Consider the following 16,747-nt stretch of genomic DNA (forward strand, 5'->3'; position numbering starts at 1 on the left):
GTAGGTGGCGAATGCACCTGGCAAGAAGGTAGATTGTGGACTAGAACAACTTCCGGTTCAAGCGGGGATCGAGGAAACGACAAAGAAGAGCGCCGAGTGCTTTGACGGCTCCGACAGTCAGAGACCAGGACCGAGAGCGGGATGGAGGAGGACAACCAGGACCCGGAGCCCAGGAGCAACAACGTCCCCGGAGGACAAACAGCAGGCTCGAGCTCTGATAGCACCGATGTTCAGGTCAGTGTTCATGAACACAGCTAGCAGCTAACAAGAAGCTAACGTGGCGTTAGCTCGGCCTGGTTCCGACACGTAGCTTCATATTGACTGTAAACAAGATGTAATGTAGCAGGATTCAACAGGGAGCCATCAGAACCCCGTATCTCTACAGAACCCACACTTAATGTGACGGTCGGAACCGGAGAGGAGGAGGAGGAGGAGGAGGAGGAGGGTGTTAGCCTGGGTGTTAGCATGCTAGCTAGCTCAGACTGGACAAAGCTGAAGTTTACTGACAGTTAAGGGAAACTTACTGTTCGACCGATCCTCCGTGTTCTGCTCTTCTCACTGTTGTGAAAGCTGTTGGGTGTTTTAGATAGTTGCCATTTGAGATTTGTGAAATCTTTACTCTGTTTCCACCAGCTGGAAAACAGAAACATGTGGTAACTACCACCTACTTCATGGCTCTTGTGGTGGGACAGAATTGCGTACAAACAGTGGGAGTGCTGATGACACAGTCGATAAGACACGTGCCTTTGGTGTGAGAGACCCAGGACCAAGACACTTAACCACTAGTTGCTCCAGAGGCGTGCACCTCTGACATGTATAGCAACTGTAAGTCGCTTTGGATAAAAGCGTCAGCTAAATGAATAAATGTATAAAGGATTGTTTGTTAAGCTACAGTATTTTTCAGTTAACCCTTCAATACCTTGGGTGTTTCTAAAATCTGATCGACTGATCTGGTGCATCACGACAGATAACATTAAACTCACTGCAAAGAGTTAGGCCTACTGATGATGATATCAGATGATATCAGCGTTGTGCCAGTAGAAATGATCCCGTGAGCAAGACACACAGTAATTGTTCGTGTGCTGGTGTTTGTTAAACGGAGAGAATCGTGCTGCTCTGCACTGAGAACTGTGAGACTTTATAGTTGGCCTACCAACACAGTGCACATGTGCAGACACAAACTCCATCAAAAGTCTCTACAGCTGTTGACAGCTGACCCAGCTGTGATCAGCTGCCGCCATCATCAGAGGAAAGGACGTCTCATGTCTCTAAAAACATATTTCCTAGTTCCTTCTCTCCTCGCTTGGTTTCCTTGGAAAAGACGCAAGTGAGGGAAACGTGGATGCAATTAAGAGACTTGAAGCACCCCTTGTTGATGTAACAGCATCTACTTTAGCATTAATGACTCAAAATTATCTGATTCATCTGTGACAAACCTTTCATATAGGGACAACAAACCCAGAATAAAGTGCAGTGGCACTGGGGCTGATAATGTGCAATTAATAAAACTATTTACAGTTAATCATAAAACACAGGGATAGATGTTATCTGGTTTACGCCAAGCAGACACGGTAGAAATCTTCCATTACGAAGCGACACTAAACGCAACAATACAGATGTCACACACAACGTAAGTTTCGGTTACTATCCACATGTGGCACACTTCAAAACTGAATTACGGGTAAGTTTATTAAACGCGGCGACTTTATGAAACGTACTGCTGATGGAGAAAGTCAGCAGAGACACATAAAAGGAGAGAGAGACAGAAAGAGGCGGAGCCAACCGGCGTGTTTGCAGAGACCAAAGGTGCAGGTTAGGTGTGTGAGTGTGGGGAGGAGCAGATTCGAGTAGTATAGTAGATGCACTGTCTAAATAAGAGCTAACGGTCCAGTGAGCGGGTGGGTTGCAGTTCTGTCTCTCTTGTGTCGCGTCTCAGTTTCAGAACCATTACAGACTTGGTTACTCTACAGTTCTTTATTTGTGAAGTGTCTCAAATACACTGCAGACGGGAGTCTCTGTTAACAGTGACAGATCAATAATGTCACGGCAAACATAATCGGACATTGAAGCAGCAAAACTAAAAACTGTACTTCACACGACAGAGGAAACTCACCTGAGGAAAACTAATCCAGCTTTTAGCTTCTAAAATATTTTTTTTACTCTATGCAGCCCGACCAATATGGGATTTTTAAGACTTATACCAATTTCGATGATCGAGCATTTTAATATCCAAGGTGCCGATATTCGCATTTCCCTTCTTTTTTTCCAGAAACAATAACATAAACATAACATTTATGAGACCAAACTAAGCAGAAAGACACAAAGCAGGAAAAAAAGTACAATAAAAACTATTAAATTTTGATAAATAAGATTCAAATGTTTAAAACTACTAAAAAGATAAAAAATCCATTACAAACTACAGAGTAGCAATGTGCAGCGTTAGAGAATATTTAGCAGTGATGAACTGATGTGAACACAGCTACTCTACATCGTTGGTTCTGCATGCTCTGGTAGACTCCGATCAGCTGATTGTGTTGTGGTGCATTTGTGGAGGTGTTGTTATGAAGGGATTTGCAGAGCGCCCTCTTGTGGGCAAACTATGCAACACTCGTGACATGAGTGAAAGATCCTACTGTTTCTTTAATCATCATTAATCAGCTGTTATAAACACCAATAATGATTTATCTGCAATTAGCTCAAATCTGCCGATAATATTGGTAATTTAATATTATCTATTTCCTGTGTGTGAGGTTCACTCATTAATATTAATACATACTGACGGCATGAAGAGAAGGACGGCAAATTCTGACAGAAAAGCTTAAAAAAGTAATTTAACCCAGCGCGACACTGTCGTTTGTTTTGTTGAGGTTCACTCAGAAAAATGATGTTGTTTGGTGGGTAAAACGTGCGCACAGATTCAACGCTTGTGCACCAGAGGAAAGGCGGCACCGGAGCTCAACCCCCCTTGATTACTGCAGGAAAGCAATCCTAGCTAGTCACGTGGTGCGGAGGGACAAATTTGCAAGACGCACAGGATGACCCAGGTTAATAATTTTAATTCCCTTGTTTGAAAAGAGAGTAAACCAAATCCACTTGTGCTTAAACATAAATTTAGTCTACACACAGTCTTAAGGAGGCTGCCAGTGAGTTAAAAGAAATAGGACCTTAGCGGTACACTGAAAGATTTATTGTTTTATTTTTCCATACCGTGTTTTTACGTGTAACATCCACACGCTGGCGCACATTGTTTGGCGCAAATGACACGTGATGTGACTATACTCGTATTTGCTCAACTGAGGCAATTTAAATATAATTTGTCCTCCTGTTCACCTTATTTATGAGAATAAATTGCATTGCATGCAAGTATTAATTAAAGAGGTGGTATTATACTCATTTTCAGGTTCAAAATCCTGTTTAGAGGTTGTACCAGAACAGGTTTACGTGGTTACACCTTATTTTTTGTCATTCTGCACATTGCTGCAGCTCCTCTTTTCACCCTGTGTTGAAGGCTTCGTTTTAGCTGTGGAGTGATACGTCTTGCTTTCTAAATGATCTCTGTTGGGAGTTGCACATGCACAGTTCCTTAAGGACTACTAGCCAATCAGAAGCAGAGATAGGATAGTCAGCGAAAAGACGGTAAACTGCTTCGATTCAGCTGTAGGCTACATGTTGCCGACCAGCTTGGCAGTTAATAATCTGTAACAAAAGTATCTTTCATCCATAAAGTTTTAACTGAGCTCTGTCTCTACATCACAGTAACAACTTTATGTCCACTGACTGCCTGTGCTAGTGTTTGGAAGGGAGAGTAGAGCTGTGCTGCATCTCTGTGAAAATAAAGTTGAAGTAAGGCTTGACTACAAACGAGCGGTTTTCAAGCTGTTCAGAGCAGAGTTTTCTGTGGGAGACGAGAACTCCCTTTGGGCTGGACTTTGGGCTTTTTCACTTTGCAAACCTGTTACATGCACAAAACAGATATATTGTCTTTTGGGTATTATTGTCTTTACACTTGTTAAAGCACTTTTTAACTTGTTTTTGAAAAGTGCTCTACAAATAAAGATTATTATTATTATATATAACTCTATAATGGAGAGGGAAAAAGCCAAAAAGCATAATAACACCTCTTTTAATATTATTCCTGATGAAACTGTGCAACATATTTGAGGTGTTCTATTGTTAAAAACTGGAATCTCCATTTGTGTGTATTTTGGGTCCACTGCAAATTTTGTTTTGTTTTTTAATTGCGCTTTTCAGGGAAAATAAATTAAACAGATGTTTGTTCGAAAAAGGCTTTCATCTGTTTTGCAAATTAACTTTTTAAGATTTTAAGTTAGGTTTTATTGGTCTGTGATGCTCAGAGGTAATATTGCAATATTGTATTTTACACAATAGTATACATTTCAATGTGTAAACCTTTCTTGCCATGTGAGTCGCTTTTTCTCATTACTCCAATTTATGTGCGTACGCATGGCTCAGCTCTGTGAAAATTCTGTGAGTTCAACATGGCATCAGGTGAGCCACATGCCAGCTTGTTAATGACGTAGCTTTTCAAACAACCAAAACCAGTTAATTGTTGCTTTATCTGGTCCCTGATTGTCAAATACCCACCGTGTCCACGTCTTGTAACGCAGTAACAAGTTTACCAAGTGAAGATTGTGTGAAACATGCCTTCATAAGACGGCAGCTACCCCCTTTTTGTCCAGTATTAAGCTAGTCCAGCCACTAAAGCACTTGTTTTTGCCCATGTTGGGCTCAGATTGTTTGACATTATGGAAAAGATCCCTATATCAATCGAGCGTTTATTAAGGACACACACCTGGTCCAAAAGACATAAATACAATACAAAACAGACAAACACAAAACAGTGAAGTTCCTATAGAGGTCTATGCCCCTCTGTGGACACACCCCTGCATTTGGTTGCTCGCTACACCATGACATCTCACTCACTATCTTTCTCTCTGTATGTCTCTGCTATAGAAATGGAGAAGAAGAGAGGGACTCAAACATCACCGCTGTCTACACTGTGAGAAATCCTTCACAACATCTGTATCTTTAAAGATTCATCAGAGAGTTCACACTGGAGAGAAACCGTACAGCTGTGACCAGTGTGGGAAAACGTTCAGTGTATCAAGTAATTTAAAAACCCACAAACGTATTCACACTGGAGAGAAACCTTATAGGTGTGACCACTGTGGGAAAGCTTTCACTACATCAGGTGAACTAAAAAACCATGAACGTGTATACACTGGAGAGAAACTGTACAACTGTGACCAGTGTGGGAAAGCTTTTACGCAATCAGGTGAACTAAAAATCCACCAACGTGTTCACACTGGAGAAAAACCGTACAGCTGTGACCAGTGTGGGAAAGCTTTTTCTACAGCAGGGAACCTACAAAGACACAGACATGTTCATACTAAAGGAAAACCATACAGGTGTGACCAATGTGAGAAAGCTTTTACTCAGTCAGGTGACCTAAAAATCCACCAACGTGTTCACACTGGAGAGAAACCATACAGCTGTGACCAGTGTGGGAAAACATTCAATGTATCGAGTAACTTAAAAAAACACAAACGTATTCACACTGGAGAGAAACCGTACAGGTGTGACCAGTGTGGGAAAGCTTTCACTACATCCGGTGAACTAAAAATCCACCAACGTGTTCACACTGGAGAGAAACCGTACAGGTGTGACCAGTGTGGGAAAACGTTCACCATCTCAAGTAACTTAATAGTTCACAAATGCATTCACACAGGCGAAAAACTATACTGGTGTGAACAATGTGGCAAAACTTTCACTACATCAAGTAAATTAAAAGCCCACCAACGTATTCACACCGGAGAAAAACCATATGGATGTGAACAATGTGGTAAAGTTTTCACTACATCAGGTTGCCTGGAAAAGCACCGACATGTTCACACTAGAGAGAAACTGAACTGGTGTGACCAATGTGGGAAAATGTTGGCATGGAGTACTTCCCTTAAACGTCACCAACGCATTCACGCTGCTTTGCTTTGAACAGTTTTCAGTACTAAGCAAGCTGTTTCCTCCTGCCCCCTTCTCCTGATAGCATACTGCGCTGTTGAGCCACAACAAATTACCGTGAGGGAAATTACTTTACCGCGACAGCCCTAGTGTTTTATTCAGAGCTTGTCTACAAACTGAGGATAAACAACAGTAACTTTAAATATTTAGTAGCATGTTTGTTATTGTAGATGTGACTACATACTGTCCTGCTCATCCTCTACTCACAATAATGGTCTGAAACTACAGCATGTTTGCTGGTTTATGTTTTTCAAGTGACAATGTAGCAGTCTGCAGCTATTTTCATTTATTTTCCCATTGCTTTGGCCAGATCTGCAATACTCTGGTTCTTGGTTAGGGATCATTTAGAGCACTTTGTTGTACAGAGAGTGTTGCTCTAACTCCTCAGCAGGGATTGAGTGCAGCTGGGTAATTCCCTCTGGGCCAATCAGGGTGTGCTGACGTCCATTCTGGAAGGCATAAGAAGAGGGGCGTACCTGCGCACTGAAGCATTGCGTCTTTTTTCTTGCGTCTGCGTCTTTTTGAAGCATCCTGAAACCTGTATAATGTGCGCGGAACTCACTCCACATACAGACGTCAGCCTATAGCTCTGTCCTTTGGGACCTGCTGAGATCGCTTTTGCTGTCTCTTTTGTCTACCATGGTAAGAAATGGGTTCAGAGTGGACATATAGACCATGGCACCACTATTTGTTGTTGTTGCTTTCATTTAAAACCCCTTGCCCATTCATTCTTTTTGTTTTTGTTTTATTGTAGTATTTTAGTGTCCAGTTTTGTTTTTGGGGTTGTTGCTTTGGGAGTCTTTACCATGTATGAGAAACAACCTCATGTCAAACGATTCACCTGATTATGACAATGACTACATTTATTATTTTGACCAAACTGCTTTAATAAAATATTTTTTGATGCCCTAGCTTGCTCAATACTCAGGAATGTCTCTGTTCTACAGCTACAACAGCTAAAGCGCATTTCTTTTGTCTAATAATTATGGTTAAGGTAAGAGTTATTCATTGATGTTCTGACAGTTCATTTTCTTTACCTAAATTGACCAGGGGATGGCTGAAAGGGGAACTGTAAATTAAACAAATTGATTTTACCTTACTTACCGTAAAACGTCAGTTAATAGCCCCAAATAGCCGCCTGCCCCGTTTACTGGCCTGGTGTGGGAACACATTTTGACAAATAAACGCAGGTCTCCATTAAACGCCTGGTCTGAATTTAATCTAAGTTTTTTGGATGTATAAAACCTCTTAAATCCCACGGGGTCACTGCTTCTGAGCTGCGTAGATCGTTAATACAAATATTAGGCTAATGTTTAGCCTAAACGTATGATCAATATGTCAGTATGGGTATTCTACACATCGTTAGATCGGTTAGATTCTCCACAATACAACTGTTCTGTTCATTTAACAGAAACAACAAGACCCAAAGTCTAATTCTTATAGATTTACCAGTGTAACCTGCGTGGTACAAGAGATGAAAAGCGAAAAAAAGAGCTGACTCCCGTTACCTTTGAAGCACTCGTTAAGTCTGAATGTGTCCGCTCCTTGATTATTTATATTCCTTCAGTCTGTAAGGGTCCACCGATCAAAAGAATCAAATCAGCTTTTCATAAAAGTTAATCCAAGTTGTGAATTCTGTCATGTGAAGTCCATCACTCTCTGTCTGCCACACTTCTCTCATCCTGCACCCTGTTGTTGTTGTTTTCGTTACTTTGGTGCCTTTAAATAAAAGCGCATAAACTGTCTTTCAGAGATAGATCAAATATGAATAACAAGTATTATTCTGTTTGAAATAAATTAACTGTTTCATAGTTTCAGTTTTGTGCAAAAGGAATTAAAGGCCTGTCCCATATTGATGCCTGTCCCAAATATGGGCAGGGTCAATTCAGTGATTTTAGCAAATAAAAGCCCGGGCTATTATTCAAAGTTCAAAGTATGTACTTTTAATATCCTCTACATGTCGTTACCTTATGTACTTTGCTCATCTTATGAGGTGTACCAGTGTTTTGATGTAACAGTGTTTCCCACAGGATTTAAAGAGAATGTGCTGGGTGGGCCTTGGACCAGGGTCATGTCCCCCCCGGAAGAAAGTTTTGTACATTTTAAAGTCAAATGCATTAATCTGATGCAAAATTAAGAGGCTATCTATGAAGAACTGTGTACTCTTGTAAAGGGAATATGTTTGCGGAAGCTAAATTCTTTTGTTTCCCAGAGTACTTTTATTATTAATTTATTGAAAGTCTTTTAACATTTTCTTTAATCTGCTGGTTTTATGGATTTTAAAATCTGCTCAAAGATCATTGGAGTTCAGCTGACAGACCTGAGCTCCCTCTAGCTCCAGAAGGCTGGACAGGTCATGAGTCATTCTGATTATGTTCTTAGTCAGGAATTCTGTTTAATACCCTCAGGACAGCGCTACCTCGCCCTCCCAAGGAAAACTAATAGATATGCAAATTATTTTATTCCTTCTGCCATCAAGCTTTTAAATACTGCAGACAGCGGCAGCTAGACATGTGCCAGGCATCGTAAACCTCTGTATTTATTATTTACTTAGTATTGTTATCTATTTATTTATTTAATCTTCTGGTGCCCAAATGCAATATGATGTCATTGACAGTGTTCCTGACTGCTTGATTGACTGTTGTCTTCTTGTCTTGTTTGATACAACTGGTAGGATAAAACTGAATTGCCCTATGGGGATAAATAAAGTTATTTTAATTTGAATTAAACAAGGTTGTGCTCTAAACTATTTGATCATAAACCCCATTGTATAGCTGTAAATGGTGATAAAACTGATTGTTTTATTAAATGTTTTTCCAGCAACCCTAAATCAAAGAATAGACAATAGAGTAAGTAATTTCCCTAACATTTTATTGTTGTTTTTTACTTTTACTGGACACATGTAATAATGTTTTATACTTTCTGTGAATATAATCCAATTAATCTTATTTCCGTCCTGTATAGACACCTTATTTTGAAAACCGACCCAATTTGATAAATTATGTGGTTATCGTATCGCGTAATATGAAGCCTTCACAGCCTCTTTTCAGGTAAGACTCTTATACTGCAACACTTGTCTTTGTATTTAGAGAGAAACTGACAGGATAAAGTCTCTAACCTGATCAGATTGCACTGGGCCGTTTCAGTGGATTTACCATAAAGGCTTGAATATGTGTGCACTCCAAATTTAGGTGCGGCTAGCTTAATTGCCTTCTCACAAACGAGTGACAGAAACAGACCGTTACCGTAGTTACCTCAAAAGAGAAGTGATTGTCTGGAGTCGGATGCCGAAGTGTGTGAGCGTGCGAGCTTACAGCATCTCCCACAACTTGAAACTTGAAACTATGGCTGAACAAAGTAGACTATGGTGGGCCGCCATGGTCTCATTAAATAATGTGAAAACTGATATAATGACCTGTGAGATTGTTGTCTCATGTTTTCTTGTGAGAAAGTTTCCACTGTGACTCAAGGTTGAGAAAGGCTATCTCGTAGACTCCACAATTATTCTTTAGTATTAAATGTTTTATTTGCCTGTTTCTGTGGGTGAATCGCTATTCTTATTATCATTAATAAATTTAACAAAAAAAAACTTGTTGTAACTTGTTTATTTGTTCATTTCATTAGATGTCGGTTCTGTCGGTATTGGAGAGATGAGCATTTTTGCTAAAAGAAACGTAAAGGTATGTCACACTGTGTTGCATGTTGGAACCTGTTGGAACCTGGTTCCATCTGTTCAGACCTTCTCAAATGTTTTGGTAAAAGTATTTGGTATATAATAAAAACTTTTAAAAATAATATTGAAAGGAAGATGTTTACAAGAATTTTTCCCCACATCTTTTCTGTGACAGTTTGCTGGACAGGTTTATCATTGTTCTGTTTGTAGCAATAATCTTCTTTTACCACACATCTCTGATCTTTAATAACGATGGTTAGAATATGGTTTATTTTCTCCTCTCTCAGTTCTGAAGAGCTCTTATCAAAAATTTACAGTTCAACGGCAGAAAACATTTTCTCTTTACACCAGGGCTTATTGAGCCACGACTCATTTCATCTGTAGTTTTAGTAAATAACTGAACAGAAACAGTAATCGGTCACATTACATCTGGTTTCTTTCTTTTTGTCTAAATAAAACAAAGCGTGAAATCTAACATTTCCACATTTACGGAAAAGACTGAAGTGAAATCACAGAAAAATCAGAAACAATCCAGCACTCGGTTTCTATGTTTACAGTTTTTTTTGATCGCTTCGGTACTATTATCGCAAGTATGTGGCTGATGGACGAATGTGGTTGCAGGAAGACTGGCGAGGAAAGAGGAGGAGCCGGGAGGACGCCCGAGAGGACAGGGCAGGTAGGCGCTGACACGACGTGGATGGAGGTTAGTGAACCTGGGGAAAGGCAGATAGACAGACAGGATTAATTACAGGGAACAGAGAACGGTGATTTGCGGGATTCAAAGTAGCTTGCATAATGCAGTGACACCAGGTCAGGAGCAACGACGATCAAGCCAAGATTGTGTGGAGAACCGGTGTTGATATACTGGCAGAGATGGAGTTGATTGCTGGCCGGTGTGGCAGGCAGGAGGCTGCTGATGAGGTGCAGGTGTGGACTGTCAGCTGGGCTCACAAGCGCGGAGAGAGGAAGAGCACACACGGGGGAGGGTGGGGACACAGAGAGGCAGGCAATACACAGAGGAAAACAGAATGGTACGAAAGAAGGACAAATAAACAGGACACTTACCGTCAGCCGGGCTGCCACCACAACTAAAACTGTGCAATCGTCTTTTACAGAACGGTATACTATACTATTTTCAGCACTTCTAAGGCGATTTGAAACATGTATCTTACATTGTTAATCATTGGATTCACTGAAAGTTAAAACCACTAAACTAAAAAGATATCGTTATGTTGTGTTTTGGTGATTAAACCATATGTTTCTCATGACTTTTCATGATGATGATTTTGAATCAATGGCTTGTGTGGTGAGAGATGTTTACAATCCAAATGAATGCACAATGGGAAGTTTTGAATGAAAGACTGGCGGTGTTACAAGTGTGATGGAGTTTTGTACTAAAAGTTTACCACAATTTTACCACATTCTTGCAATAATAGTACCAAAGCGATCAAAAGAAACTGTTAAGTCTTTCTGTGTCCCCTGCCAGCTGAAAGCTTCCTGCACCATCTGTCTGAAATCAATCTAATACATATTCAGCAGGTCTTGTCTCAGATGAAGCTCTTCCTTCATGGTTGTGATGATGTTGGAACTATTAACTTGTAATGTTTCACATCAACACACTCAGAGCTAGATGGAAAACCCAGAGTTAACAGAACCATCCACAAGCAGCTTCATTATACTGGTTATCCAGGACGGCCATTGTTACACCCAGAGAGACATAGAATCAGCTAAACCAGATTCAGGATTCAGGCCCCAGATGTGAGGGAGCAATAAAGACAGAGAGAAATGTTCCAGATCAGACCTGTGGTTTGCTTGTGACGTGAATGAAGTGTGACAGCAGACTGAGATTAGAGAATGAAGACGAAGACAGATATTTGGAGCTCAGCTCTCCTGAAGGAGCCGAGATGAAGTGGGAACAACAAGAGGAAGAAGAGAGCCTTTTGGCTGAAGAAGAGGAAGCAGACAAAGTGACAGTTTTTAGGAATCATTTCTGATTTGGATTCCACACATGGAATCATTTCCATTTGCTGAATCATCATGAAGACGTTCAGAGCCTCTGCTGCTGATGTTGTTCCCTTTTACACTTCTGGAGGAATATTAATATTAGAATTTCCACTTTTACTGTCCATCAGATCAGCCGACCAATCAACAAGCAGACTGTTTCTCCTGGATGATGGAGGAGCTCTATGGATCTCTGGGTCACCGGCTGGATGATGCAGGAAGCAGAATGACCCAGAGAGAACATGCTGCCTGTGAGGACGTCCCAGCAGAGACATGGAGGGGAGGGTTACACCATCACTACACATCTTATATGTGTGTGTTGAAGAACAAACATCACGTGACACACCAGTCTTTCTACAACACTTCCTCACTGACATCAGCTTGTTGTGTGGAGACATTTGTCTGTCCAGCTTCCTGTTGTGTGTTTGACTCTGACTGTGATCAGAGCTACAAGCTGCTCACTGACAGTCACAAACCTGCCACTGGAGACTGTCTGTCCACACCGATGTTGCTTTGATTTGATGGACGTCCTTCTCTGGGCTAAAGACCATATTTTACTGGACACAAGTCTCAAGAACAAACTAAATCCAACAAGTCCATTTTCTGTGGACAAGTCTTTGGACATGTGACAGTGTGGACGTGAACAGTGATGAAGGAAACGTCCTGCTGGTAACAGTGATGTTCTCGTTAATGAAGGAGTTTTCTGTTGACAGACCAGGTGGATGTTCAGAGGGAGGGACGGCCTTCTGCAGGACAAAGAGTGCTGAACAAAGAAATGGAGGATGGGATCGGACTAAATGTTTACAGAGCTATGAGAGCGCTTTGGTAAATGTGATGGAGCAACTGATAAAAAGTGGAACATGTTAAGTATGAGAATAAACCACAAGCAGAGTTTCCACAATCAAAGTGAGTGTGTAGACCGGGTGTGAGAGTCAGTAGGAGTCAGAGTGAAGAAGAAGCTGATAAAGCGTCTTCCTGTCTTCATCTGTCCTCTATCAGCTGCTTCACCTCCATTTTCTCTCTAATCCAGAGTCAGATCAGATCAATGATCAAACTAATTGATCGGTCATCAGAGGAGTTGGATCAGTGGAGCTGCTTCTGTTCCTGTTTGTCTCTGCAGAGGAGACAGAGGACAGTCAGACAGAGACAAACACAGAGACACTGACCTCAGTCTCCATACTGACCTTTGACTCTGAGACTCTGAGATTTCTGCTGGAGACGTAGACCCAGTATCGTCCTTCGTCTCAATCTGTGGGGGATTTCAGGGTCAGACTGAGGTCTCCAGTTCTCAGCAGGTCTTCCTTCAACTAGTCCTGTTGGTCAGAATAATCAGAGCCGTTCTGATACACGTGGACCGTCTTTAGCGGCTCCACTCTGATGTCCTCAGGGAGGTGAGCTGTGGTCTTGAAGGGCAGCAGGACAGACTCCACCCCCTCCTCCACGTCCACCTGACAGACTGAGACGACTACAAAGCAAAACATCAGCTGCACAGACAGCAGGAGCAGTTTGAATAACTTTATTTAATGATTACAAAGTTGTAGAGAAGCTGAAGGACAGAACCAGATGAGAGCAGCCGCGAACAGGGGACAGAAATACAGGAAGTAAAAGCAAGAAAATATTTTAAAGTCAGTGACACAAACAGCTGACAGAGATTTATGTCATTAAACACTTAAGTAAGTCCAACTTTTCATTAGTACAATAATGAAACGATAACAATATAAAAAGGATAAAAAAAATTATTCTTCCTCAGAGCAAAAGCTCATGATGTCACTTTTAATCAGATCAACTGAAACTGCATTAATTAGAATACTTTGACAACAATCAATATTAATAGATTACACTGAAAACTATTTTAAGGTGTGGAAATAAATTTGCTCTCTGTGTTTAGAGAATAAAAGAGCATCAGTCTGTGATAATCCAAATAACTCATCATTTCTGCTGATTCTACTCAAACACGAGCTCCTAATTTCATGTAAATGAGGTCTACTGACCAAAAAGAAGAGTAAAACGTGGTCATGGGTTGGAATGAAGTTGCCTAAAAAGCTGTGTTAATTTATAATTCATGTTTTAAACAGTCAAACCCGACCGGACAAAAGTGACACGGTTGACGGGAAGATGAAATAAAAACACAGGTTTAAAGCTGAAGGACCAAACTGCTGAGCCCCGTTTCAGAAAGCGGGATTAGTAAAATTCTGAGTACGTTCAGCCTGAGATGAGGGAAACTCTGGGTTTTCTGTTTCAGTGAGCAAGATCAGATAATCCCTAGATCAGTAACTCTGTCAACTGATGCTGTGAACCTAACCTCCTCGGGAGGATAAGTTGGAAAACCGTCAGTTTCTCTCTGACTCCTCCTTTACAATCACAGGTTCATGAGTAAAGTGTCTTATATTTGATCTATACCTATTTTCATAATCAGGTAGCTGATTGCCACCCGATTTTGTCCCATTGGGTTACAGCTTAATAAATATAGCCTTCCTATTTAAAATCGAGTGTAATGGGCTGCAGCACTTTATCATTCATTAAGGAAAGTTCAGTCTGATAAATGATGAATGATCAACGCTGCATAGTAGCCTAATAAAGTTAACGCATTGATCCTTCTTCCACTCCTGAATTTCATGATCCACGTTGGCAGCATTCATATTACTCTCTCCACCCGATTAAAATGGAGGCTCTGCGTTTATTTACCCATTGCCATGGTGAATCGTACTATCGGAGCTCCATTGGTGATGTATTTTTTTCATCCACACGCACGCTCTTCAATCAGGCTCATCATACTCAGAGTTGACTGAACTTATTCTGATCAGCTGCTCTGGAAGTTTCCCACCTCAGGCTCAGTCAACCCAGAGCTCAGGGATAAGCTCAGAGTTTGTTAAGCCTGCTTTCTGAAACAGGGCCCTGTTGTTGTTCTGTTTGACTTGTTGTTGTTGACATCTCCTCATTTAGCAAGGAGTGATAAATCTTGTGACATATCAGACTTTACCACTCTGCCACATGAGGGCGCTATAACCAAAGTTTTTCTGCCTCGTGAAATCATCAGTCTCACAGCTTTCATCACATGTCGTCAGGTGGAGTTTCAGGTGAAGCTCGTGTTCAGACGCCAGAGAGGAACAACAGGTGGGACAAGTGGACGCTGTTTGACTCCTGATCAATTAAAGTCAGAGAGAGTCGGAGAGTCTGTCAGAAAGAAACATGTTTTACATAATTTATCATTTGTATTCTGTCACATGTGAGACTGCTCATTCTTGTCTAGTCCAAATAGACGACTATAAAACAGATCTCACCTACTGCATCTGATGAAAGCAGTCAGCGGCTACGTAAAATCAGCTGATGAACGTATGAATGAAAGCTGCTACGCTAAAAAGAAAGCGTCAGACTGATATGATGGAACGCAGTGATCGATCGGTGACGAGTGATGTGACTTGCATAAATTTAATGTAGGCTAGTGTTAAAGGATATCAGGACTGGAAATAAACCGAAAGCCTAAAACTGAGCTTCGACTAGAGTTACATCATCCCTGAAACATTTAGCCTAATAAATCTAAAGGCACCATGATCATATTCTGAGTTATTCAATAACGAATTCACAGTCAGAATCAATTAATATAAATTCAGCATTGTGCCAGTAGAAATTATCCTGTGCCTCTGAGCAGGACATAACATAGTATTATTCATGTGCAGGTGTTTGTTAAACAGGTAACAGCTACAGAGAGAGTCATGCTGCTGTGCTCTGATAACTGTGAGACTTTATTAGACACAAACTCCATCAAAAGTGTGTACAGCTGTTAGAGCCGACTGACAGCTGATCCAGCTGTGATCAGCTGCCGCCATCATCACAAACGGACGTCGCTTCATGTGACGCTTCAGAGAAAATGACGTATCATGTCTCTAAAAACACATTTCCTCGTTCCTTCTCTCCTCGCTTGGTTTCCTTGTGTCTCTCCATGCATCTCCGGTGGGCGGGACTAAGACGCAAGTGAGGGAAACGTGAATGCAATTAAGAGACTTGAGAAGCAGTCCATTATCTTGCGTCCTGGGACTTCTCCCAAGCTGCCGGTACTCTCCTCTGTCCTCTCCATATCAGGTTCTCTAGGCGCTATGTGATGCTCACCTGTTCCCGTTCTCGCCTGCATACTAATCGCTGTCGGCAGAGAGAGACGAGGGAGAAGAGAAGCTCGGGTGCCTTTCAAGCAACCTGTGCTAAAAGTAGCTTGTCAGTGTCACTTGTCGTGAACCGACCAATCACAGCGTGGATGGGGCGGGACATTTAAAGTATTGACAGATATGTTCATTTACACTGAGGACGTGGACGCTGTCAGAATCAGAGTGTCTCGATCACTTTTTTTGAAAGCTTTTAAAAATGTTCTGAATGACAGCAACAAAAAATGTTAAATAACAAATGAAACAATCCACAATAAGTAAACATGCGGTGCAATTAAAATATAGAAGAAACAAATTTGATAAAAGCTGATTACTGCATTTTATTCAGTTACATTTCTATACGTTGAATTGTCACCTGCCACCTTAATTTTGTTTTCCTTCATATAATAAAGACATTTCCTCCATAAATTGGTCCAGAAGTACTGGCACGTATTTCTTTCCACTTCAAGCACTCAGGGTCAGTTTCAGACAGCTGATGCTGCCGATACTGATCCCAGATCTGTGTGTCAGGGACAGAAGAAGCAGCAGTTAACTACTGAAGGACCAGAACAGGCGCTGGACCACAGAGACACATCTGGTAATCCAGCTAACTTCAGCTTAAACACACATCTTTGAAATAAAAACTGGATTCAACAAATTTGATATTTGGTTTATGACACTTTGAATATAGTTCTAGGAAAATTTCAGCTGTCAGAAACAAACACGTCTCTCACGGCCACTTCAGCATAAACGCACTTTCATGACCCACAAGTGTTAAATATGGAACAATGAGGACAAAAAGAAATGACTGTTTGAAATGAACTGAATCACCAGAACTCGTTTTAAGGCTGTTTGCAGTCTGGAGAACAGAACAGAGTCTCCAGCTGCTGATACAGTA

The 16,747-nt window shown here is 41.1% G+C and overlaps 2 protein-coding genes across 2 annotated transcripts in view; one reads left to right on the forward strand and one right to left on the reverse strand.

Annotated features, from left to right (window-relative positions):
• Window positions 1–16,747, reverse strand: part of LOC119912601 (zinc finger protein 2-like) — a 746,717-nt gene that overhangs the window by 168,210 nt on the left and 561,760 nt on the right. The window lies entirely within an intron of this gene.
• On the forward strand, window positions 70–7,441 carry LOC119912648 (zinc finger protein 239-like). The gene is made up of 2 exons (XM_038731933.1): window positions 70–234; window positions 4,975–7,441. Exons 1-2 carry the CDS (start codon window positions 142–144, stop codon window positions 6,010–6,012), a joined length of 1,131 nt encoding a protein of 376 aa, XP_038587861.1. The 5' UTR covers window positions 70–141; the 3' UTR covers window positions 6,013–7,441.

This window comes from Micropterus salmoides, unplaced genomic scaffold (assembly GCF_014851395.1).
Source record: "Micropterus salmoides isolate LMB-PRFRI ecotype aquatic unplaced genomic scaffold, ASM1485139v1 Ms_hic_scaffold_2, whole genome shotgun sequence".
Lineage (NCBI taxonomy): Eukaryota > Metazoa > Chordata > Actinopteri > Centrarchiformes > Centrarchidae > Micropterus > Micropterus salmoides.

Bases quoted from the DNA above. Each gene is read 5' to 3' on its own strand.
- LOC119912648 (XM_038731933.1), top strand. From the start codon at position 142: ATGGAGGAGGACAACCAGGACCCGGAGCCCAGGAGCAACAACGTCCCC. The intron at 235-4,974 runs GTCAGTGTTCAT...TCTCTGCTATAG, and splicing joins CTGATAGCACCGATGTTCAG to AAATGGAGAAGAAGAGAGGG.